The sequence below is a fragment of the Rattus rattus genome, chromosome 14 (genome assembly GCF_011064425.1).
Source record: "Rattus rattus isolate New Zealand chromosome 14, Rrattus_CSIRO_v1, whole genome shotgun sequence".
Lineage (NCBI taxonomy): Eukaryota > Metazoa > Chordata > Mammalia > Rodentia > Muridae > Rattus > Rattus rattus.
Window position 1 is genome coordinate 26,327,001 of NC_046167.1, and position 27,400 is coordinate 26,354,400.

A 27,400-nucleotide genomic window follows, 5' to 3' on the forward strand; every position below is an offset into this window, starting at 1 on the left:
TATGAGTTACCATATTGTTTCTCAATGCTTTTCTCTGTAAAACAGTTTAGTTTTGGGGCAGATGTGCTGACATAGCCCTTTCATCTCATCACACAGGCAGAGAAGACTGACAGATCTCTGAATTTGGGGCAAGCCTCGTCTATAGAAATAGTTCCAGTCAGCCAGGGATTCACAAAGAAATCTTTTCTCAAACAAACAAACAAACAAACAAATAAACAAACAGCCCTCCTTTCCACTGTAGCCCTTATTTTCCCTTGGTTATTTGTATATGAGAAGATATTCTCTACATGTAGATTCACATATGATGAAACAAATTACTTTTCCTGATGTTATTTATCTTCAAATAGTGTTTACTAAGATGTGCTTAGGGGTCATAATTTACTAAAGAACACAGTAAGTAATTTATTCTTGGAGACATCCTAATATGTAACATATGCTAATATAGGTAAAATTCACTTTATGTTTAGTGAAGTGTTTCCTGAGATATAAATGTATAAATTATTACCTTATGTTGTCTACCATTTCTCCCCTTTTGGCCCATTATTGCAATTTCAGTAACAGATAAAATATAATTGTTAAAAAACACAATTTATCTGGATATTAGAATTGCCAGCTATCGTGATTTTAGGCTTTAGGGCCATGAGAGTCCTATTGTAACAGCTATTAACTACAGTTAACATAGAGTCACAGTAAATACATGGAAGGGAAGAAACTTTCATATTTCCTGAGAAAACTTGAGCATAGTGCAGGACTGCAGAATTGCACAGCATGTTCTGGACTATGACTAACATATTTATCTTCCATTTAGGCCCAGGAGTCTAGTCCCAAGTCACCAACAGATGCTCCAAGTAGAGAAGAGGACATGCGAAATCGATTAGATAGGTACAGTGGAAAGCAATATGGCAAAGCAATTGAGAGCACATAAAGGAAATAAGCAGTACAAGATGAAGTCGTAACATATCTGATAAGAGTCCTTTCTGGTGCCATTGAGAATTTCCTGCTGAAGTTGTTTGAATTATGGATCTGCATGCTGGGTTGGGGTTCAGCAGTATGCATGCTTTATGTGTTCAAGGACCACATGCACAGAAGTGCATGCATACTTTTAACCTTATCTCAAACTTGCTGTGTGGATAACATTGCACAGCTAGAAAAATGGTGGTTACCAAGCCATTTACTTGAATAATTTTAGAAAAGTAAATATTTCAGGAGCTCTCTGTTTTGTTTAATTGATCTGTGAGCATAATTATTTTAAATATGGTTTTCAGACTGGAACGTAGGTTTCAGAAGCTAAAAGATAAAAGACAACATCAATTAGAAGAATTAGAACAGCCTCAGATGACCTCGGGTGGTACAAGTTGGGTAAGTGAGTTGTATTCAGAATACCATTTTTCTTTTTCAAGTAGGGCTGTATAGTAATATTTCAGGCACCATGAGAAATATCTCAAGAGCAACAGCAGGCATATTCACTCTGCAAACTTAATTGCAAAACTGCAGTGAACACAAATGAAACAATGAATAAATTTCACAATTTTGAAATGATACATTGTACAAATTAGATTTAGCTAATCATTTGTGTGTATTGTCACATGACTGCCCTAGTGAGTGTGGAAGAGAGAGAACAACCTGTGGAACTTGGTTCTTTCCTCACACTGTCTGTGTTCCTGGGAATGAACTGTAATCAACAGGGAGGCTTGGTGTCAACCACCTATACCCATGAAGCTATCTTGTCCGTCTGAAATATACATGCATATACATATATTTTGTTGAACCTGTAATAACTTTAAAAATGATGTTATCAATTTGTGAAACTCACCCATAGGGACAATTTTTTTAATGCACATACTCCCATTTTTCAGATCCCACATATCCTAGAGCTTCCTTACAGTATGGTCCTTTCCCAACTTCAGTTCTCCTCTTCAAACATTATTCCCCTTCCCGGTTTCCTGTCCATAGGTGCCCATTCCCTCCCCTCCCCCTTCACCATACGGGTATTCCCCCAACCAACTACCTTATTGCCCCCCACATATTCCCCTGCACTGGGGGTCCAACCATGGCCAGACCAAGGGCTTCCCATTCCCCTGGTGCCCCAACATGGCTGTTCTCTGCTACATATGCAGTTGGAGGCTTGGGTCAGTCCATGTATAGACTTTGAGTAGTGGTTTAGTCTCTGGAAGCTCTGGTTGGTTGGCATTGTTGTTTTTATGTGGTTGCAAGCTTCTTCAACTCTTTCAATACTTCCTCTGACTTTCCCCAAGGGTGCCATATTCTCAGTTCAGTGGTTTGCTGCTGGCATTGACCTCTGTATTGGACATACTCTGGATGTGTCTCTCAGGAGAGATCTATATCCAGTTCCTTTAAGCATGCATTTTTGAGCTTCATCATTCTTATGTAGTTTTGGTGGCTGTATATATATGGGCCAAATGTGGGGCAGGCTTTGAAGGGCCGTTCCTTGAGTCACTGCTCTAAACTTTGCTTCCATATCCCTTCCTATGGATAATTTTCTCCCTTTTAAGAAGGAATGGGAGCATCCACATTTTGGTCATCCTTCTTCTTGAGCTTCCCGTGGTCTGTGGATTGCATCTTGGGTAATTTGAGCCTTTTGGCTAATATTCACTTATCAATGAGTGCAAAAGAAATGTGTTTTTCTGTGATTGTGTAAACTCAAACAGGGTGATATTTTCTTGTTCCACCCATTTGCGTATGAATTTCATGATGTCATTGTTTTTCATAGCTGAGTAGTAATCTATTGTGTAGATGTAGCATATTTTTTGAATCCATTCCTTTGTTGAGAGGCATCTGGGTTCTTTCCAGCTTCTGGCTATTATAAATAAGGCTGCTAGGAACACAGTGGAGCATGTGTCTTTGTTGTATGTTAGGGTATCTTTTGTGTAGATGCCCAAGAGAGATATATAGCTGGATCCTCAGGTAGTGGAATATCCAATTTTCTGAGGAACCTCCAGGTTCATTTTCCAGAGTGGTTGTACCAGTTTGCCATCCCACCAACAATAAAGGAGTGTTAATCTTTCTCCACATCCTCACCAGCACCTGCTGTCACCTGAGTTTTTGATCTTAGTCATTCTGACTGGTCTGAGGTGGAATCTCAGGGTTGTTTTGATTTGCATTTCCCTGATGAGGAAGGAAGTTCAACATTTCTTTAAGTGCTTTTTGGCCATTCGATATTCCTCAGCTGAGAATGTTTTGTTTATCTCTGTACTCCATTTTTAATATGGTTGTTTGGCTCTCTGGAATCTAACTTCTTGAGTTCTTTGTATATTTTGGATATTAGCCCTCTATTAGATGTAAGATTAGTAAAGATCTTTTTCCAATCTGTTGTTTGCCATTTTGTCCTAATGACGGTGTCATTCACTTTAGAAAAGTTTTGCAGTTTTTTGAGGTCCCTTTTGTTGATTCTTGATCTTAGAGCATGAGCCATTGGTGTCTTTTTCAGGAAATTTTCCCCAGTGTCCATGTGTTCGAGACTCTTCCCCAATTTTCCTTCTATTAGTTTGAGTATATCTGGTTTGATGTGGAGGTCCTTGATCTACTTGGACTTAAGCTATGTACATGGTGATAAGAATAGATAGATTTGCATTCTTCTACTTGCTGACCTCCAGTTGAACCAGCAGCATTTGTTGAAAATGCTATCTTTCTTCCACTGGATGGTTTTAGCTCCTTTGTCAAAGATCAAGTGAGTATAGGTGTGTGGGTTCATTTCTGGGTCTTCAATTCTGTTCCACTGACCTATCTGTCTGTCTCTGTACTAATGCCATTCAGTTTTTATGACTATTGCTCTGTAATATTGCTTAAAGTCAGGGATGGTGATTCCCCCAGAAGTTCTTTTGTTGTTGAGTATGGTGTTTCGCTATCCAGGGTTTTTTATTATTCCAAATGAATTCAGTAGGAATTTTGATGGAGGTTGCATTGAATGTGTAGATTGCTTTTGGCAAAATGGCCATCTTTACTATATTAATCCTGCCAATCTATGAGCATGGAAGGTTTTTCCATCTTATGAGATCTTCCTCAATTTCTTTCTTCAGAGACCTGAAGTTCTTGTCATACATATCTTTCACTTGCCTGTTTAAAGTCACACCAATCTATTTTACATTATTTGGGACTATTGTGAACTGTGTCATTTCCTTAATGTCTTTCTCCGCCTGTTTATCCTTTGAGTAGAGGAAGGCTACCGATTTATTTGAGTTAATTTTATACCCTGACACTTCATAACGCTGAGGTTGTTTATCGGGTTAAGTAGTTCTCTGGTGGACCTTTTGGGGTTGCTTAAGTACACTATCATATCAACTGCAAATAATGATATTTTGATTCCTTCCCTTCCAATTTGAATCCCTTTGACCTCCTTTTGCTGTCTGATTGTTCTGGCTAGGACTTTGAGTATTATATTGAATAAGTAGGGAGAGAGTGGAAAGCCTTGTATAGTCCCCGATTTTAGTGGGATTGCTTCAAGTCTCTCTCCATTTAGTTTGATGTTATCTACTGGTTTGCTGTGTATTGCTTTTACTATGTTTAGATATGGACCTTGAATTCCTGATCTTTCTAGGACTTTTATCATCAAGGGGTGTTGAATTTTGTCAAATGCTTTCTCGGCATCTAATGAATTGACCATGTGGTTTTTTCTTTGAGTTTGTTTATATACTGGATTATATTGATGGATTTTCGTATATTAAACCATCCCTGCATCCCTGGGATGAAGCCTACTTGATCACGATGAATGATTGTTTTGACGTGTTCTTGTTTTCGGTTTCCAAGAATTTTATTGAGTATTTTTGCGTCAATATTTATAAGGGAAGTTGGTCTGACGTTCTCTTTCTTTGTTGAGTCATTGTGTGGTTTTGGTATAAGAGTAATTGTGGCTTCATACAGGAAATTCGGTAGTGCTCCATCTGTTTCTATTTTGTGGAATAGTTTGGACAGTATTGGTATGAGGTCTTCTATGAAGGTCTGATAGAATTTGCACTGATCTCATCTGGACCTGGACTCTTTTTTCGGGAGACTTTTAATAACTGCTTCTATTTCTTTAGGAGTTATTGTGTTGTTTAGATGGTTTATTTGTCCCTTATTTAACTTTGATACCTGGTTTCTGTCTAGAAAATTGTCCATTTCCTCCAGATTTTCCAATTTTGTCGAATATAGGCTTTTGCAGTAGGATCTGATGATTTTTTAAATTTCTTCAGATTCTGTTGTTATGTCTCCCTTTTCATTTCTAATTTTGATAATTTCGGTACACTCTTTGTGACCTCTGGTTATTATAGCTAAGGAATTATCTATCTTGTTGATTTTCTTAAAGAACCTCCTCCTGGTTTTGTTGATACATAGTATAGTCCTTTTCATTTCTACTTGGTTGATTTCAGCTCTGAGTTTGATTATGTCCTGCCTTCTTCTACTCCTTTTTGTTCTAGAGCTTTTAGGTGTGCTGTCAAGGTGCTGACATATGTCTCTCCTGTTTCTTTTTGCAGCTACTTGGAGCTATGAGTTTCCTCTTCGTACCGCTTTCATTGTGTCCTATAAGTTTGGGAATGTTGTATCTTGAGTTTCATTAAGTTCTAAGAAGTCTTTAATTTCTTTCTTTATGTCTTCCTTGACCAAGTTGTCATTGAGTAGAACATTGTTCAACTTCCATGTGTATGTGGGTTTTCTGTCATTATTTTTGTTATTGAAGACTAGTCTTAGTGCATGCTGTTCTTTTAGGATGCATGGGATCATTTCTATCTTCCTGTATCTGTTGAGGCCTATTTCGTGACCAATTATATGGTCAGTTTTGGAGTAGCTTCCATTAGGTGCTGAGAAGGTATATCCTTTTGTTTTAGGATGTAATGTTCTATAAAAATATGTTAAAACCAATTGGTTCATAACTTCTATTAGTTTCTCTATGTCTCTGTATAATTTCTTTTTCCATGATTTGTCTAGTGATGAGAGTAGGGTGTTCTTCTAGTATTTTCCTAGCATTTTCATGTGAGGTGCAATGTGTGCTTTGAGCTTTAGTAAGGTTTCTTTTATGAATTTAGGTGTCTTTGCATTTGGAGCATTGATATTTAGGATTGAGAGTTCATCTTGGTGGATTTTTCCTTTGATGAATATGAAGTGTCCTTCCTGATCTTTTTAAATGACTTTTGGTTGAAAGTCAATTTTGTTTGATGTTAGGATGGCTACTCCAGCTTGTTTCTTCAGGCCATTTGCTTGCAAAGTTGTTTTCCAGCCATTTATTCTGAGGTAGTGTCTGTCTTTGTCACTGAGGTGTGTTTCCTGCATGCAGCAAAAAGTCCTTAACCCCAGTTTTCCTGATTGTTCTCTGAGCTTGAGGGAGCAGTCCTGACTTCGTAGATTATCAGCTACCCCTCGTTGTGTGAACCAGTAAAGTCTCATGGATTAGTCAGATCATCAGAATCTTTATACTCTGAATGTTAAGAACAATCCTATGAGTACAGTATTCAATAACAAGGAAAAGCCACAGATGGAAAAAAGCATGCTTTCTAAAAAGGTACATGAATAGCAACATGTGAAGTAAACTTATTCCTATCTACTACACATGGAGGAGCACAAAAACAGAGTTTAGTGCAGCATTTACTAATTTGGCCTTATTTTTCAGAAATTGTGCATCAGTGGTTCTACTTCTGGATATTTCTCTCATTGTTATGACTTATTGTGTTGTTTCTCAATGCTTTTCTCTGTAAAACAGCTTAGCTTTTGGGTAAATATGCTGACACAGCCCATTTATCTCATCATACAGGCAGAGAAAACTGACAGATCTCTGAATTTGCGGCTACCCTTATCTATAGAAATAGTTCCAGTCAGCCAGGGATTCACCAAAAAATATTGTCTCAAACAAACAAACAAACAAAAACAAACAAAAGCATACAGCCCTCCTCTCCCCCAAACAATGTAGCCCTTATTTATCTTGCTTATTTGCATATAAGAGAAGATAATCTCCACACGTAGACACACATGCGATGAGACAAATTACTTTTCTTGTTGTTATTTATCTTCAAATACTGTTTACTAAAACATGCTTAAGGGTCATAATTTACTAAAGAACACAGTAGTAATTTATTCTTGGAGACATCCTAATATGTAACATATACTAATATAAGTAATATTCACTTCATATTCAGTGAAGTGTTATCTGAGATGTAATCGTATAAATTATTACCTTATGTAGTTTACCATTTCTCCCCATTTGGCCCATTATTGTAATTTCAGTAACAGATAAAATTTAATTGTTAAAAAGCTCAATTTATTTTGATATTAGAATTACCAGCTATCCTCATTTTAGGCTTTATGGCTATGGGAATCCTATTGTAACAGCTGTTGACTACAGTTTCCACAGAGTCATAGTAAATACATGGAAGGGAAGAAACTTTCATATTTCCTCAGAAAACTTGAGTATAGTGCAGGACTGCAGAACTGCAGGATTGCACAGCATGTTTTGGACTATGACTAACATATTTATCTTCCATTTAGGCCCAGATGTTTAGCTCCCAGTCACAAACAGATGCTGCAAGTAGAAAAGAGGACATGCTGGAGCAGCTAGAGAGGTACAGTGGAAAGCAATATGGAAAGGAAATTGAGAGCCCATAAAGGAAATAAGCATTACAAGATGAAGTTGTAGCATTTCTGATAAGAGTTCTTTCTGGTGCCATTGAGAAGTTCCTGCTGAAGTTGTTTGAATTATGGACCTGCATGCTGGGTTGGGGTTCAGCAGTATGCATGCTTCATATGTTCAAGGATCACATGCACAGAAATAGAAATGCATACTTTTAACCTTATCTCAAAACTTGCTGTGTGGATAATATTGCACAGCCAGAAAAATGATGCTTACCAAGCCATTCACTTGAATAATTTTAGAAATGTATCTAAATATTTTAGGAACTCTCTGTTTAATTCATCTGTTAGCTTAATTATTTTAAATATGATTTTCAGACTGAAACGTGACTTTCTGCAGCTAAAAGTTAAAATAGAATGTCAAACAGAAGAATTAGAACATCCTCAGATGACCTTGGATGGTACAAGTGGGGTAAGTGAGTTGTATTCAGAATATCATTTTTCTTTTTCAAGTAGGGCTGTATAGTAATATTTCAGGCACCATGAGAAATATCTCAAGAGCAACAGCAGGCATATTCACTCTGCAAACATATGTGCAGAACTCTAGTGAACACAAATAAAACAATGAATAAATTTCACAATTTTGAAATGATACATTGTACAAATTAGATTTAGTTAATCATTTGTGTGTACTGTCACGTGACTTCCCTAGTGAGTATGGAAGAGAGAGAACAACCTGTGGAACTGGTTCTTTCCTCACACTGTGTGTGTTCCTGGGAATGAACTCTGATCAACAGAGAGGCTTGGTGTCACCCACCTATACCCATGAAGCTATCTTGTCTGTCTGAAATATACATACATATACATATATTTTGTTGAACCTGTAATAACTTTAAAAATGATGTTATCAATTTATGAATCTCACAGGTAGGGATAATTTTTTAATTAATTTTTTAATTTTTATTTTTTTATTAGATATTTTACTTTACTTACATTTGAAAATTTATTCCAATTCCAAGTTTCCTGTCCATAAGCCCCCGTTCCCTCCCCTCTGTCACCCCCAGTGGGTAGTTAACCCTATACATCCCCCTTATTGTCCCCTACATATTCCACTGCACTTGGGGTCCAACCTCGGCAGGACCAAGGGCTTACCTTTCCCCTGGTGCCCCAACAAGGCTATTCTCTGTTATATATGCAGTTGGAGTCCTGGGTCAGTTGATTGTGGTTTAGTCCTTGGAAGCTCTAGTTGGTTGGCATTGTTGATTTTCTGTGGTTGCAAGCTTCTTCAACTCTTTCAATACTTCTATCAGTTTGAGGGTATCTGGTTTGATGTGGAGGTCCTTGATCTACTTGGACTTAAGCTTTGTACATGGCCATAAATATGGATTGATTTGCATTCTTCTACATCCTGACCACCAGTTGAAGCAGCACCCTTTGTTGAAAATGCTATCATTACATGGTTTTAGCCCCTTTGTCAAAGATCAGGTGATCATAGCTGTGTGGCTTCATTTCTGGGTCTTCAATTCTGTTCCACTGATCTACCTGCCTGTCTCTGTACCAATACCATACACATTTTATAACTGTTGCTCTGTATACAGCTTGTGGTAGGGGATTGTGATTTCCCCAGAAGTTCTTTTATGGTTCAGTATAGTTTTTGCTATCCTGGGTTTTTGTTATTTATTCCAAATGAATTTGAAAATTGCTCTTTCTATCTCTATGAAGAATTGAGTTGGAGTTTTGATTGGGATTGCATTTAATCTTTAGATTGCTTTTCTCAAAATGGCCATCTTTACTATATTAATCCTGCCAATTCATGAGCATGTAAGATCTTTCCATCTTCTGAGATCTTCCCTAATTTCTTTCTTCAGAGACTTGAAGTTCTTGTCATATAGATCTCTCACTTGCCTGGTTAAGTCACACCAATCTATTTTATATTATTTTGGACTATTGTGAAGGGTGTCATTTCCTTAATTTCTTTCTCAGTCTGTTTGTCCTTTGAGTAGAGGAAGGCTACTGATTTGTTTAAGTTAATGTTGTATCCTGACACTTGATAATGCTGAAGTTGTTTAATGGGTTAAGTAGTTCTCTGGTGGAACTTTCGGAGTTGCTGAAGTACACCATCATACCATCTGCAAATAGTGATATTTTGTTTTCTTCCTTTCCAATTTGCATCCCTTTGACCTCCTTTGGCTGTCTGATTGCTCTGTCTAGGACTTCGAGTACTATATTGAAGAAGTAGTGAGTGGGAAGTCTTTTTCTAGTCCCTAATTTTAGTGCGATTTCTTCAAGTCTCTCTCCATTTAGTTTAATGTTATCTACTGGTTTGCTGTGTACTGCTTTTACTATGTTTACATATGGACCTTGTATTCCTGATCTTTCCAGGACTTTTATCATGAAGAGGTTTTGAATTTTGTCAAATGCTTTCTCCGCATCTAATGTGGTTCTTTTTTTTTTCTTTTTTATGATTTGAATTTTTTTCAAAAGAATGATTATCAGAAGCAGTCAAACAAAGACACATACAGGGCAGGGTCTAGCAGGGTCTCCAGCACAGAGGCTCCCTGTCCTGCCATCATGGGACAAGAATGCATCAGTCTGAAGCAAAGCTGTGTGTTCATCTGCAGGGAAGCTGCTCTAGGTCTCAACTGGAGATAGAATTGAACCATCGTTTGTAGGTAGACAGGATTCACAGAGATGTTGAACTGAACTCAACCCCCAGTTCTCTCTTCTTCCTTTTAGAGATCCTTTTAGCTCAAGGCCTCAACCCTGTAATCGATGACCAAGCTGGTAGTGGCTAGCTACCATCCTAGGTCATCTCTCGACATAAATTCTGCTGTGACACATAAGGCAGACAAGCAACAATGACACTCAATCCTCTCAGGAAATTCCAAGGATTTAACAAGCACGTGCGCGCGCGCACACACACACCATACACACACAGACATGCCAGTGACAAAGACAAACCAAATTCTTTAACAGTCAGCAAAGTATCTACAGTTCCTGAGACCCCTATTCCTCTGTTCCTCTGTAGAGAAGATCATGAATAGGGCCGATCACTGGTCAGGACTGTTTTCCATTTCACTATTTAATTTCTCATGATAGAAAAGGTCAAGTCTATAGAATAGCAAGAAAAATAAGCAAGCAAACTCTGGCTTCCCCCCACTGCCTGCCGGTTACTCACATGGGCCTACCCCTCAGCAGTGTTCTGCCCTGGCATTATCTTAAAGCTAAGTGCACACATTCTCTCTCGAGTAGTCTTTACCTAGAGTTTCCTGTGATTGGCACTACACTATGGGTTCTGGGGTGGAGCCAGGGCACCCGGAGGTCCTGGGCAGTAGCTTTTAGGGGGTGGGTGCCTCATCAGTGGATTTCAGCTTGAGTGACATCTTCCACCCACACCTCAATCCAGAGAAGAGGCTGTTTCACTGCATTCAGACCTGTGGTTCTTATCTTTGACTTTGTTCATATAGTGGATTACATTGATGGATTTTTGTATATTAAACCATCCCTGCATCCATGGGATGAATCCTACTTGATCATGATGAATGATTGTTTTGATGTGTTCTTGTTTTTGGTTTCCAAGAATTTTGTTGAATATTTTTGTGTCAATATTCCTAAGGGAAATTGGTCTGAAGTTCTCTTTCTTTGTTGGGTCATTGTGTGGTTTTGGCATAAGAGTAATTGTGGCTTCATAGAAGAAATTTGGTAGTGCTTTATCTGTTCTCCAAAAGTTCTCTTTTGTGGAATAGTTTGGACAGTATTGGTATGAGGTCTTCTATGAAGGTCTGATAGAATTCTGCACTGATCCTCTCTGGACCTGGGCTCTTGTTGTTTGGGAGACTTTTAATAACTGCTTCTATTTCTTTAGGAGTTATGGGGTTGTTTAGATGGTTTAATTGTTCCTGATTTAACTTTGGCACATGGTATCTGAGTAGAAAGTTGTCCGTTTCCTCCAGAATTTCCAATTTTGTTGAATATAGGCTTTTGATGTAGGATCTGATGATTTTTTTTATTTTCTTCAGATTCTGTTGTTATGTCTCCCTTTTCATTTCTGATTTTGTTAATTTCCATACACTCTCTGTGATCCTTGTTTAGTCTGGCTAAGGCATTATCTATTTGTTGATTTTCTCAAAGAACCAGCTCCTGGTTTTGTTGATTCCTTATATAGTCTTTTTCATTTCTACTTGGTTGATTTCAGCTCTGAGTTTGATTATTTCCTCACTTCTACTCCTCTTGGGTTTATTTATTTCTTTTTGTTCTAGAGCTTTTAGGTGTGCTGTCAAGGTTCTGACATCTGCTCTCTCCTGTTTCTTTTTGCAGGCTCTCAGAGCTATGAGTTTTCCTCTTTGTATCGCTTTTGTTGTGTTCCATAAGTTTGGGAATGTTGTATCTTCATATTCATTAAGTTTTAAGAAATCTTTATTTTCTTTCTTCATGTTTTCCTTGACCAAGTTGTCATTGAAAAGAGCATTGTTAAATTTCCATGTATATGTGGGCTTTCTGTCATTATTGTTGTTATGAAGACCAGTCTTAGTGCATGCTGTTCTTTTAGGATGCATGGGATTATTTCTATCTTCCTGTATCTGTTGAAGCCTGATTTGTGGCCAATGATATGGTCAATTTTGGAGTAGGTTCCATTAGGTGCTGAGAAGAAGGTATATCTTTTGTTTTAGGATGTAATGTTCTATAAATATGTGTTAAATGCATTTGGTTTATAACTTCTGTTAGTTTCTCTATGTCCCTGTATAATTTCTGTTTCCATGATCTGTCTAGTGATGAGACTGGGGTGTTTAAATCTCCTACTATTTTCATGTGATGGGCAGTGTGTGCTTTGAGCTTTAGTAAGGTTTCTTTTATGAATGTAAATGCCCCTGCATTTGAAGCATTGATATTTAAGATTGAGAGTTCATCTTAGTGGATTTTTCCTTTGATGAATATGAAGTGTCCTTCCTGATCTTTTAAAATGACTTTTGGTTGAAAGTCAATTTTATTTGATGTTAAGATGGCTATTCCAGCTTGTTTCTTCAGGCCATTTGCTTGGAAAGTTGTTTTCCAGCCACTGATTCTGAGGTAGTGTCTGTTTTTTTCACTGAGGTGTTTTTCCTGCACACAGCAAAATTCCTAAACCCCAGTTTTCACGATTTTTCTCTGAACTTGAGGGATGAATCCTGACTTCCTGGATTAAGAGCTACCCCTTGTGGTGTGAACCAGTAAAGTCTCTTGGGTTTGTCAGATCATCAGACTATTCATTGTCTGAACGTTAAGAAAAATCCCATGAGCACAGTATTCAATAACAAGGAAAAGCCACAGATGGAAAAAAGCATGTTTTCTAAAAAGGTACCTAAATAACAACTTGTGAAGTAAACTTACTCCTATCTGCTACACGTGGAGGAACACAAAAACACAGTTATTGCAGCATTTACTAATTTGGCCTTAATTTTCAGAATTTGTGCATCAATGGTACTACATCTGGCTATTTCTCTCAATATTATGACTTATTGTGTTGTTTCTCAATGCTTTTCTGTGTAAATCAGTTTAGCTTTGAGCAGATGTGCTGACACAGCCCATTTGACTCATTACACAGACATTGAAGACTGACAGATCTCTCAATTTGGGGCAAGTCTCATCTATAGAAGTAGTTCCGGTCAGCAAGGGATTCACCAAAAAGTCTTATCTCAAACAAACCAAAAAACAACAAACAAACAAACAAACAGATAAATAAACTAAAACAAACAGCCCTCATCTCCCCAAAACAATGTAGCCCTTATTGTACCTTGGTATTTTGCCTATAAGAGAAGATATTCTCCACACGTAGATACACATGTGATGAGACTTCTTACCTACCTTGATGTTATTTATCTTCAAAGAGCATTCAGTAAAACATGCTTAAGTGTCATAATTTACTAAAGAACACAGTAGTAATTTATTCTTGGAGACATCCTAATATGTAACATATAATAATATAATTAATATTCTCTTCATATTCAGTGAAGTGTTTCCTGAGATATAATCGTATAAAATATTATATCATGTAGTTTACAATTTCTCCCCATTTGGCCCATTATTGCAATTTCAGTAACAGATAAAATTTAATTGTTAAAAAGCACAATTTATTTTGATATTAGAAGTGCCAGCTATCCTCATTTTAGGCTTTATGGCTATGAGAGTCCTATTGTAACAGCTGTTGACTACATTTCCCACAGAGTCACAGTAAATACATGGAAGGGAAGAAACTTTCATATTTCCTCAGAAAATTGAACATAGTACAGGACCGCAGAACTGCAGGATTGCACAGCATCTTTTGGACTATGACCAACATATTTATCTTCCATTTAGGCCCAGACGTTTAGCTCCCAGTCACGAAAAGATGCTGCAAGTAGAGAAGAGGACATGCTGGAGCAGCTAGAGAGGTACAGTGGAAAGCAATATGGAAAGGAAATTAAGAGCCCATAAAGGAAATAAGCAGTACAAGATGAAGTCGTAGCATTTCTGATAAGAGTCCTTTCGGTGCCATTAAGAAGTTCCTGCCTGAAGTTGTTTGAATTATGGACCTGCATGCTGGGTTGGGGTTCAGCAGTATGCGTGCTTTATATGTTCAAGGACCACATGCACAGAAGTAGAAATGCATACTTTCTTTAACCTTATCTCAAAACTTGCTTTATGGATAACATTGCACAGCCAGAAAAATGGTGGTTATCAAGCCATTCACTTGAACAATTTTAGAAAAGTATCTAAATATTTCAGGAGCTGTCTGTTTTGTTTAATTGATCTGTGAACATAATTATTTGAAATATGGATTTCAGACTGGAACGTAGGTGTCAGAAGCTAAAAGTTGAAAGACAACGTCAAATAGAAGAATTAGGACAGCCTCAGATGACCTTGGATGGTACAAGTGGGGTAAGTGTGCTGTATTCAGATTACCATTTTTCTTTTTCAAGTAGGGCTATATAGTAATATTTCAGGCACCATGAGAAATATCACAAGTGCAACAGCAGGCATATTCAGTCTGCAAACATATGTGCAAAACTGCAGTGAACACAAATGAAACAATGAATAAATTTCACAATTTCGAAATGATTCATTTTACAAATTAGATTTAGGTAATCATTTGTGTGTACTGTCACATGACTTCCCTAGTGAGTATGGAAGAGAGACAACAACTTGTGGAACTTGGTTCTTTCCTCACACTGTGTGTGTTCCTGGGAATGAACTCTGATCAACAGAGAGGCTTGGTGTCAACCACCTATACCCAGGAAGCTATCTTATCTGTCTGAAATACATACATATACATATATTTTGTTGAAACTCTAATAAATTTAAAACTGATGTCATCTATTTGTGAAACTCACGCATAGGAATAATTTTTTAATTAATTTTGGTTTCATATTTTATTAGATATATTTCTTACATTTCACACATTATTCTGCTTCCCAGTTTCTTGTTCGTAAGCACCCATTCCTCCCCTCCCTCTCCCCCATCATGTATTGAACATTATAGCCCGCACTTATTGCACCCCCTCCATACTCTGCTGCTCTGGGGGTCCACCCTTGGCAGGACCTAGGGCTTTCCCTTCCTCTGGTGCCCTAACAAGTCTCTTCATTGCTTGATAAGCAGTTAGAGCTCTGGGGCAGTCCATGTATAGTAGTGTATATTGTGTAGTGGTTTAGTCACTGGAAGCTCTGGTTTGTTGGTATTGTTGTTTTTATGTGATTGAAAGCTTCTTCAACTCTTTCACTACTTCCTGTGACTGCCCACAATGGTGCCATATTCTCATGTCAGTGGTTTCCTGCTAGCATTGACCTCTGTATTGGACATGCTCTGGATGTGTTTCTCAGGAGAGACCTCTTTCGGTCCATTTCAGCATCCATTTTCTAGCTTCATCATTCTTATTTAGTTTTGGTGACTGTGTATAATAGGGCCACATGTGGGGCAGGCTTCGACAGGCCGTTTTTTCGAATCACTGCTCTAAACTTTGCTTGAATATCCCTTCCTATGGATTATTTCCCTCCTTTTTAGAAGGAGTGGGAGATTCTGCATTTTGGTCATCCTTCTTCTTGAGCTTCCTGTGGCCTGTGGATTGCATCTTGGATAATTGGTTCTTTTTGGCTAATATCCACTTATCAATGAGTACAAGAAAAATGTGATCTTTTTGTGTTTTTGTAATCTCATTCAGGATGATATTTTCTAGTTCCATCCATTTGCCTATGAATTTCATGAAGTCATCATTTTTCATAGCTGAGTAGTACTATATTGTATAGATGTACCACGTTTTTTGAATCCATTCCTCTGTTGAAGGGCATGTGGGTTCTTTCCAACTTCTGTCTATTATGATTAAGGCTGCTACGAACAGGGTTGAGCATGTGTATTTGTTGTACGTTAGAGCATATTTTGTGTAGATGACCAAGAGAGATATATAGCTGGGTCCCCAGGTAGTGGAATATCCAATTTTCTGAGGAACCTCCAGACTGATTTCCAGAGTGGTTGAACCAGTTTGTAATCTCATGAACATTGGAGGTCTGTTCTTCTTTCTCCACATCCTTGCCAGCATCTGCTGTTACCTGAGTTTTTGATCTTAGCCATTCTGACTGATCTGAGGTGGAATCTCAGGGTTGATTTGATTTGCATTTCACTGATGAGGAAGGAAGTTGAACATTTCTTTAGGTACTTTATGGCCATTTGATATTTCTCAGCTTGAATGTTTTGTTTATCTCTGTACTCCATTTTTAATATGGTTATTTGGCGCTCTGAAGTCAACTTCTGGAGTTCTTTGTATATTTTGGATATTAGCCCTCTATCAGATATAAGATTGGTAAATATCTTTTCCCAATCTGCTATTTACCATTTTGTCCTAATGACAGTGTCTTTTGCTTTACAAAAGCTTTGCAGTTTTATGAGGTCCCTTTTGTTGATTCTTGATCTTAGAGCATGAGCTGTTGTTTTGTTCAGGAAATTTTCCCCAGTGCACATGTGTTCAAGACTTCCCCACTTTTTCTTCTAGTAGTTTTATGTGGAGGTCCTTTATCTACTTGGACTTAAGCTTTGTACATGGTGATAAAAATGGATTGGTTTGCATTCTTCTACATGCTGACCACCAGATGAACCAGCACCCTTTGTTGAAAATGTTATCATTTTTCCATTGCATGGTTTTATCTCCTTTGTCAAAGATCAGGTGATCATAGCCGTGTGGGTTCATTTCTGGGTCTTCAATTCTGTTCCACTGATCTACCTGCCTGTCTGTGTACCAATACCATTCACATTTTATAACTGTTCCTCTGTAATATTGCATGAGGTAGGGGATGGTGATTCCCCCAGAAGTTCTTTTATTGTTGAGTATAGTTTTTGCTATCCTGGGTTTTTTGTTATTCCAAATGAATTTGCAAATTGCTCTTTCTATCTCTACGAAGAATTGAGTTGGAGTTTTGATGGGGATTGCATTTAATCTGTAGATTGCTTTTTGCAAAATGGCCATCTTTACTATATTAATCCTGCCAATTCATGAGCATGTAAGATCTTTCCACCTTCTGAGAACTTCCTCAATTTCTTTCTTAAGAGACTTGAAGTTCTTGTCATACAAATCTCTCACTTGCCTGTTTAAAATCACACCAATCTATTTTATACTATTTTGGACTATTGTGATGGGTGTCATTTCCTTAATTTCTTTCTCAACCTATTTATCCTTTGAGTAGAGGATGGCTTCTGATTTGTTTAAGTTATTTTTATATCCCGACACTTGATAATGCTGACGTTGTTTAATGAGTTAAGTAGTTCTCTGGTAGAAATTTTGGGGTTGCTGAAGTACACCATCATATCGTCTGCAAATAGTGATATTTTGTTTTCTTCCTTTCCAATTTGTATCCCATTGACCTCCTTTGGCTGTCTGATTGCTCTGTCTAGGACTTAGAGTACTATATTGAAGAAGTAGTGAGTGGGAAGTCTTTTCTAGTCCCTAATTTTAGTGGGATTGCTTCAAGTTTCTCTCCATTTAGTTTGATGTTATCCACTTGTTTGCTGTGTATTGCTTTTACTATGTTTAGATATGGACCTTGTATTCCTGATCTTTCCAGGACTTTTATCATGGAAGAGTTTTTGAAATTTGTCAAATACTTTCTCCGCATCTAATGAAATGACCTTGTGGTTCTTATCTTTGACTTTATTTATATAGTGGATTACATTGATGGATTTTCGTATATGAAACCATCCCTGCATCCCTGGAATGAAGCCTACTTGATCATGAAGAATGATTGTTTTGATGTGTTCTTTTTTTTCAGCTTCCAATAATTTTGTTGAATATTTTTGTGTTAATATTCATAAGGGAATTTGGTCTGAAGTTCTCTTTCTTTGTTTGATCATTGTGTGGTTTTGGCATAAGAGTACTTGTGGGTTCATAGAAGCCATTTTGTAGTGCTCCATCTGTTTCTATTTTGTGGAATAGTTTGGAGAGTATTGGTATTAGGTCTTTTATGAAGGTCTGATAGAATTCTGTACTGATCCCCTCTGGACGTGGGCTCTTTTTATTTTGGAGACTTTTAATAATTGCTTCAATTACTTTATCAGTTATGGGGTTGTTTAGAAGGTTTATTTGTTCCTGATTTAACTTTGGTACCTGGTATCTGTGTAGAAAATTGTTCATTTCCTCAGATATTATAATTTTGTTGAATATAGGCTTTTGTAGTAGGATCTGTTGATTTTTTTTTAATTTCTTCAGATTCTGTTGTCATGTCTCCCTTTTCATTTCTGATTTTGTTAATTTCGATACACTCTCTGTGACCTCTGTTTAGTCTAACTAAGGCTTTATCTATTTATCTATTATCTTGATTTTCTCAAAGAACCAGCTCCTGGTTTTGTTGATTCCTTATATAGTCTTTTTCATTTCTACTTGGTTAATTTCATCCCTGAGTTTTAATATTTCCTTCCTTCTACTCCTCTTGGGTTTATTTATTTCTTTTAGTTCTAGAGATTTTAGGTGTGCTGTCTAGGTTCTGAGATCTGCTCTCTCCTGTTTCTTTTTTCAGGCTCTCAGAGGTGTGAGTTTTAGTCACCGCTAGTACTGCTTTCATTGTGTTCCATAAATTTGGGAATGTTGTATCTTCATATTCATTAATTTCTAAGAAGTCATTAATATCTTTATGTTTTCCTTGACCAAGTTTTCACTGAGGAGAGCATTATTAACTTCCATGTATATGTGGGCTTTCTGTCATTATTGTTGTTATGAAGACCAGTCTTAGTGCATGCTGTTCTTTTAGGATGCATGGGATTATTTCTATCTTCCTGTATCTGTTGAGGCCTGTTTTGTGGCCAATGATATGGTCAATTTTGGAGTAGTTTCCATTACATGCTGAGAAGAAGGTATATCTTTTGTTTTAGGATGGAATGTTCTATAAAAATCTGTTAAATGCATTTGTTTTATAACTTCTGTTAGTTTCTCTATGTCCCTGTATAATTTCTGTTTCCATGATCTGTCTATTGATGAGACTGGGGTGTTTAAATCTTCTACTATTTTCATGTGATGTTCAGTGTGTGCTTTGAGCTTTAGTAATGTTCTCTTTATGAATGTAAATGCCCTTGCATTTGGAGCATTGATATTTAGGATTGAGAGTTCATCTTGGTGGATTTTTCCTTTGATGAATATGTGTCCTTCCTGATCTTTTTAAATGACTTTTGGTTGAAAGTCAATTTTGTTTGATGTTAAGATGGCTACTCCAGCTTGTTTCTTCAGGCCATTTGCTTGGAAAGTTGTTTTCCAGCCATTTATTCTGAGGTAGTATCTGTCTTTTTCACTGATGTGTGTTTCCTGCATGCAGCAAAATTCCTTAACCCCAGTTTTCCTGATTGTTCTCTGAGCTTGAGGGAACAGTCCTGACTTCGTAGATTAACGGCTACCCCTGATGGTGTGAACCAGTAAAGTCTCATGGATTAGTCAGATCATCAGACTCTTTATACTCTGAACATTAAGAACAATCCTATGAGTACAGTATTCAGTAACAAGGAAAAGCCACAGATGGAATCAAGCATGTTTTCTGAAAAGGTACATGAATAACAACATGTGAAATAAACTTACTCCTATCTGCTACACGTGGAGGAGCACAAAACACAGTTTAATGTAGCATGTACTAATTTGGCCTTATTTTTCAGAAATTGTGCATCAATGGTTCTACATCTGGATATTTCTCTCAATATCATGATTATCATGTTGTTTCTCAACGGTTTTCTCTGTAAAACAGCTTAGCTTTTGAGCAGATGTGCTGACACAGCCAGTTTAACTCATTACACAGGCATTGAAGACTGACAGATCTCTGAATTTAGTGCAAGCCTTGTCTATAGAAATAGTTCTAGTCATCCAGGGATTCACCAAAAAATCTTGTCTCAAACAAACCAAAAAACAAACAAGCAAACAAACAGATAAAGAAGCAAAAGCAAAGAGCCCTCCTCTCCCCAAAACAACGTAGCACTTATTTTACCTTGGTGTTTTGCATATAAGAGTAGATATTCTCCACACGTAGATACACATGTGATGAGACAAATTACTTACCTATCTTGATGTTATTTATCTTCAAATAGCAGTTAGTAAAACATGCTTAGGGGTCATAATTTACTAAAGAACACAGTAGTAATTTATTCTTGGAGACATCCTAATATGTACCATATACTAATATAAGTAATATTCACTTCATATTTCGTGATTTCCTGAGATATAATTGTATAAATTATTACCTTATGTAGTTTACCATTTCTCCCCATTTGGCCCATTATTGCAATTTCAGTAACAGATAAAATTTAATTGTTAAAAAGCACAATTTATTTTGATATTAGAATTACCAGCTATCCTCATTTTAGGCTTTATGGCTATGAGAGTCCTATTGTAACAGCTGTTGACTACAGTTTCCACAGAGTCACAGTAAATACATGGAAGGGAAGAAACTTTCATATTTCCTGAGAGAATTGAGCATAGTGCAGGACTGCAGAACTGCAGAATTGCACAGCATGTTTTGGACTATGACTAACATATTTATCTTCCATTTAGGCCCAGGATTTTAGCTCCCAGTCACGAAAAGATGCTGCAAGTAGAGAAGAGGACATGCTGGAGCAGCTAGAGAGGTACAGTGGAAAGCAATATGGCAAGGAAATTGAGAGCCCATAATGGAAATAAGCAGTGTAAGATGAATTCATAGCATTTCTGATAAGAGTCCTTTCTGGTGCCATTGAAACGTTCCTGCCTGAAGTTGTTTGAATTATGGACCTGCATGCTGGGTTGATGTTCAGCAGTATGCATGCTTTATATGCTGAAGGACCACATGCAAAAAAGTAGAAATGCATACTTTTAACCTTATCTCAAAACTTGCTGTGTGGATAACATTGCACAGCCAGAAAAATGGTGGTCACCAAGCCATTCACTTGAATAATTTCAGAAAAGTATCTAAATATTTCAGGAGCTCTCTGTTTTGTTTAATTTATCTGTGAGCCTAATTATTGTATAATATGGTTTTCAGATTGAATCGTGACTTTCTGCAGCTAAAAGTTAAAATAAAATGTCAAACAGAAGAATCAGAAAAGCCTCACGTGACCTTGGATGGTACAAGTGGGGTAAGTGAGGTGCATTCAGAATACCATTTTTCTTTTTCAAGTAGGGCTGTATAGTAATATTTCAGCCACCATGAGAAATATCTCAAGAGCAACAGCAGGCATATTCACTCTGCAAACATACATGCAAAACTGCAGTGAACACAAATGAAACAATGAATAAATTTCACAAGTTTGAAATGATACATTGTACAAATTAGATTTAGCTAATCATTTGTGTGTATTGTCACGTGACTGCCCTAGTGAGCATGGAAGAGAGATAACAACCTGTGGAACTTGGTTCTTTCCTCACACTGTGTGTGTTCCTGGGAATGAACTCTGATCAACAGGGAGGCTTGGTGTCAACCACCTATACCCATGAAGCTATCTTGTCTGTCTGAAATATTCACACACACACACACACACACACACACACACACACACACAGACAGACACACACAGACACACACACACATATGTGTATATTTTGTTGAACATCTAATAACTTTAAACCTGATGTCATCTATTTGTGAATCTCACATATAGGGATGATTTTTAAATTTTTTTTGCTTTTGTTTTTTTATTAGATATTTTCTTTACTTACATTTCAAACCTTATGTGCTTCCCAGTTTCTTGTCCATAAACAACCTTCCCTCCCCTCCCTTGCCCCCACCAGTTATTGAACACTGTAGACCCCCATTACTGCCCCTGCTCCATACTCTGCTGCACTGGTTGTCCACCCTTGGCAGGACCAAGGGTTTCCCCTTCTCCTGGTGCCCCAACAAGTCTATTCATTGCTAGGTATGCAGTTGGAGCCCTGGGTCAGTCCATGTATAGTCTTTGTTTAGTGGTTTAGTCACTGGAAGCTCTGGTTAGTTGGCATTGTTGTTTTTATGTGGTTGCAAGCTTCTTCAACTCTTTCAGTACTTCCTGTGAACTCCCCTCAAGGGTGCCATATTCTCAGTTCAGTGGTTTGCTGCTAGCATTGACCTCTGTATTGGACATGGTCTGGATGTCTCTCAGGAGAGACCTATATTCAGTCACTTTGAGCATGTATTTTCTAGCTTCATCATTCTTATGTAGTTTTGGTGGCTGTATATAATTGGGCCACATGTGGGGCAGGCTACGAAGGGCCGTTCTTTGAGTCACTTTGCTTGAATATCCCTTCCTATGGATTATTTCCCTCCTTTTAAGAAGGAGTGGGAGCATCCGCATTTTGGTCATCCTTCTTGAGCTTCTGGTTGCCTGTGGATTGCATCTTGGGGAATTCTAGCTTTTTGGCTAATATCCACTTATCAATGAGTGCAAGAGAAGTGTGTTTTTCTGTGATTGTATAAACTCACTCAGGATGATATTTTCTCGTTCCATCCATTTGCCTATGAATTCATGAAGTCATTGTTTTTCATAGCTGAGTAGTACTCCATTGTTTAGATGTACCACATTTTTTGAATCCACTCCTCTGTTGAATGGCATCTGGGTTCTTTCCACCTTCTGGCTATTATAAATAAGGCTTCTATGAACAGAGTGGAGCATGTGTCTTTGTTGTATGTTAGAGCATCTTTTGTGTAGATGCCCAAGAGAGATATATAGCTGGGTCCCCAGGTAGTGCAATATCCAATTTTCTGAAGAAGCTCGAGACTGATTTCCAGATTTGTTGAACCAGTTTGTAATCTTACCAACATTGGAGGACTGTTCCTCTTTCTCCACATCCTCTCCAGCATTTGCTGTTACCTGAGTTTTTGATCTTGGCCATTCTGACTGGTCTGAGTTGGAATCTCAGGGTTGATTTGATTTGCATTTCACTGATGAGGAAGGAAGTTGAACATTTCTTTAGGTGATTTTTGGCCATTTGATATTCCTCAGCTTGAATGTTTTGTTTATCTCTGTACTCCATTTTTAATATGGTTATTTGTCTCTCTGGAGTCTAACTTCTTGAGTTCTTAGTATATTTTGGATATTAGCCCCCTTCAGATGTAAGAGATGAAGAACTTTTCCCAATCTGTTGTTTGCCATTTTGTCCTTATGACAGTGTATTTTGGTTTGCAAAAGCTTTGCAGTTTTTTTGAGGTCCCTTTTTTTGATTCTTAATCTTAGCACATGAGCCATTGCTGTTTTTTTCAGGAAATTTTCCCAGTGCCCATGTATGTTCAAGACTCTTCCCACTTTTTTCTTCTATTAGTTTTATCTGGTTTGATGTGGAGGTCCTTATCTACCTGGACTTAAACTTTGTACATGGTGATAAAATGGATTGATTTGCATTCTTCTACATGCTGGCGACCAGCTGAACCAGCACCCTTTGTTAAAAATGCTATCATTTTTCCATTGCATGGTTTTATCTCCTTTGTCAAAGATCAGGTGATCATAGCTATGTGGGTTCATTTCTGGGTCTTCAATTCTGTTCCACTGATCTACCTGCCTGTCTCTGTACCAATACCACACACATTTTATAACTGTTCCTCTGTAATACAGCATGAGGTAGGGGATCGTGATTCCCCCAGAAGTTCTTTTATTGTTGAGTATAGTTTTTGCCCTCCTGGGTTTTTTGTTATTCCAAATGCATTTGCAAATTGCTCTTTCTATCTCTAAGAAGAATCGAGATGGAGTTTTGATGGGGATTGCATTTAATCTGTCGATTGCTTTTGGCAAAATGGCCATCTTTACTATATTAATCCTGCCTATTCATGAGCATGGAAGATCTTTCCATCTTCTAAGATCTTCCTCAATTTCTCTCTTCAGAGACTTGAAGTTCTTGTCATACAGATCTTTCACTTGCCTGTTTAAAGTCACACCAATCTATTTTATACTATTTTGGCCTATTTTGAAGGGTGTCATTTCCTTAATTTCTTTCTCAGCCTGTTTATCCTTTGAATAGAGGAAGGCTACCGATTTGTTTAAGTTAATTTTAAATCCCGACACTTGATAATGCTGAAGTTGTTTATTGGGTTAAGTAGTTCTCTGGTAGAACTTTTGGCGTTGGTGCAGTATACCATCATATCTTCTGCAAATAGTGATATTTTGTTTTCTTCCTTTCCAATTTGTATTCCTTGGGCCTCTGTTGGCAGTCAGATTGCTCTGGCTAGGACTTCGAGTACTATATTGAAGAAGAAGTGAGTGGGAAGTCTTTTTCTAGTCCCTAATTTTAGTGGATTGCTTCTAGTTTCTCTCCATTTAGTTTGATGTTATCTACTGGTTTGCTGTGTATTGCTTTTACTATGTTTAGATATGGACCTTGTATTCCTGATCTTTCCAGGACTTTTATCATGAAGAGGTTTTGAATTTTGTCAAATGATTTCTCAGCATCTAATGAAATGACCATGTGGTTCTTATCTTTGACTTTGTTTATACAGTGGATTACATTGATGGATTTTCGTATATTAAACCATCCCTGCATCCCTGGGATGAAGCCTACTTGATCATGATGAATGATTGTTTTGATGTGTTCTTGTTTTTCAGTTTCCAAGAATTTTGTTGAATATTTTTGTGTCAATATTCCTAAGGGAAATTGGTCTGAAGTTCTCTTTCTTTGTTGTGTCATTGTGTGGTTTTGGCAGAAGAGTACTTGTGGCTTCAAAGAAGGAATTTGTTAGTGCTCCATCTGTTTCTATTTTGTGGAATAGTTTGGACAGTATTGGTATGAGGTCTTCTATGAAGGTCTGAGAGAATTCTGCACTGATCCCATCTGGACCTGGGCTCTTTTTGTTTGGGAGACTTTTAATAACTGCTTCTATTTCTTTAGGAGTTATGGGGTTATTTATATGGTTTATTTCTTCCTGATATATCTTTGGTACCTGGTATCTGTGTAGGAAATTGTCCATTTCCTCCAGATTTTCCTGTTTTGTTGAATATAAGGTTTTGTAGTAGGATCTGATGATTTTTTTTTAATTTCTTAAGATTCAGTTGTTATGTCTCCCTTTTCATTTCTGATTTTGTTAATTTTGATTCACTCTCTGTGACCTCTGTTTAGTCTGGCTAAGGCTTTATCTATTTGTTGATTTTCTCCAAGAACCAGCTCCTGGTTTTGTTGATTCCTTATATAGTCTTTTTCATTTCTATTTGGTTGATTTCAGCCCTGAGTTTTTTATTTGTTTCCTTCTACTCCTCTTGGGTTTATTTATTTCTTTTAGTTCTAGCTTTTAGGTGTGCTGTCAACATTCTTACATCTGCTCTCTCCTGTTTCGTTTTGCAGGCTCTCAGAGGTATGAGTTTTAATCTTAGTACTGCTTTCATTGTGTTCCATAAGTTTGGGAATGTAGTATCTTCATATTCATTAAGTTCTAAGAAGTCATCAATATCTTTCTTTATGTTTTCCTTGACCAAGTTGTCATTGAGGAGAGCATTGTTAAACTTCCATGTATATGTGTGCTTTCTGTCATTATTGTTGTTGTGAAGACCAGACTTAGTGCATGCTGTTCTTTTAGGATGCATGGGATCATTTCTATCTTCCCGTATCTGTTGTGGCCTGTTTTGCAGCCAATTATATGGTCAATTTTGGAGTGGGTTCCATTAGGTGCTGAGAAGAAGGTCTATCCTTTTGTTTTAGGATGGAATGTTCTATAAATATCTGTTAAATGCATTTGGTTTATAACTCCAGTTAGTTTCTCTATGTCTCTGTATAATTTCTGTTTCCATGATCTGTCTAGTGATGAGAGTGGGTGTTAAAATCTCCTACTATTTTCATGTGATGTGCAATGTGTGCTTTGAGCTTTAGTAAGGTTTCTTTGATGAATGTAAATGCTCTTGCATTTGGAGCATTGATATTTAGGATTGAGAGTTCATCTTGGTGGATTTTTCCTTTGATGAATATGAAGTGTCCTTCTTGATCTTTTTTTAATGAGTTTTGGTTGAAAGTCAATTTTGTTTGATGTTAGGATGGCTACTCCAGCGTGTTTCTTCAGGCCATTTGCTTTGAAAGTTGTTTTCCATCCATTTATTCTGAGGTAGTGTCTGTCTTTGTCACTGAGGTGTGTTTCCTGCATGCAGCAAAACGTCCTTAACCCCAGTTTTCCTGATTGTTCTCTGAGCTTGAGGGAGCAGTCCTGACTTTGTAGATTAACAGCTACCCCTGATGGTGTGAACCAGTAAAGTCTCATGGATTAGTCAGATCATCAGACTTTATACTGTGAACGTTAAGAAAAATCCTATGAGTACAGTATTCAATAACAAGGAAAAGCCATAGATGGAAAAAAGCATGTTTTCTAAAAAGGTACATGAATAACAACATGTGAAGTAAATTTACTCCTATCTCTACATGTGGAGGAGCACAAAAACACAGTTTAATGTAGCATTTACTAATTTTGCCTTATTTTTCAGAAATTGTGCATCAATGGTTCTACATCTGGATATTTCTCTCAATCTTATGACTTATCGTGTTGTTTCTCAATGCTTTTCTCTGTAAAACAGCTTAGCTTTTGAGCAGATGTGCTGACACAGCACTTTTGACTCATTACACAGGCATTGAAGACTGACAGATCTCTGAATTTGTGGAAAGCTTCATCTATAGAATAGTTCCAGTCAGCCAGGGATTCACCAAAAAATCTCGTCTCAAACAAACCAAAAAACAAACAAACAAACAAACAAACAGATAAACAAAAAACAAACAGCCCTCCTCTCCCCCAAACAATATAGCACTTATTTTACCTTGCTTTTTTGCATATAGGAGAAGATATTCTCCACAGGTAGATACATATGTGATGAGTCGAATTACTTACCTATCTTGATGTTATTTATCTTCAAATAGCATTTAGTAAAACATGCTTTGGGGTCATAATTTACTAAAGAACACAGTAGTAATTTATTCTTGGAGACATCCTAATATGTAACATATACTAATACAAGTAATATTCTCTTCATATTCAGTGAAGTGTTTCCTGAGATATAATTGTATAAATTATTACCTTATGTAGTTTACCATTTCTCCCCATTTGGCCCATTATTGCAATTTCAGTAACAGATAAAATTTAATTGTTAAATAGCACAATTTATTTTGATATCAGAATTACCAGCTATCCTCATGTTAGGCTTTATGGCTATGAGAGTCCTATTGTAACAGCTGTTGACTACAGTTTCCACAGAGTCACAGTAAATACATGGAAGGGAAGAAACTTTCATATTTCCTGAGAGAATTGAGCATAGTGCAGGACTGCAGAAGTGCAGGATTGCACAGCATGTTTTGGACTATGACTAACACATTTATCTTCCATTTATGCCCAGACGTTTAGCTCCCAGTCACGAAAAGATGCTGCAAGTAGAGAAGAGGACATGCTGGAGCAGCTAGAGAGGTACAATGGAAAGC

The 27,400-nt window shown here is 37.3% G+C and overlaps 1 protein-coding gene across 1 annotated transcript in view; it reads left to right on the forward strand.

Annotated features, from left to right (window-relative positions):
• Positions 1-27,400, forward strand: part of LOC116883975 (ankyrin repeat domain-containing protein 26-like) — a 199,246-nt gene that overhangs the window by 31,736 nt on the left and 140,110 nt on the right. Inside the window, exons 8-16 of the mRNA XM_032885209.1 lie at positions 809-882; positions 1,266-1,359; positions 7,474-7,547; positions 7,933-8,026; positions 13,888-13,961; positions 14,355-14,448; positions 20,573-20,646; positions 21,039-21,132; positions 27,319-27,386. Coding sequence (XP_032741100.1) covers positions 809-882; positions 1,266-1,359; positions 7,474-7,547; positions 7,933-8,026; positions 13,888-13,961; positions 14,355-14,448; positions 20,573-20,646; positions 21,039-21,132; positions 27,319-27,386 — 740 coding nt within the window. The remainder of the gene's footprint in view (positions 1-808; positions 883-1,265; positions 1,360-7,473; positions 7,548-7,932; positions 8,027-13,887; positions 13,962-14,354; positions 14,449-20,572; positions 20,647-21,038; positions 21,133-27,318; positions 27,387-27,400) is intronic.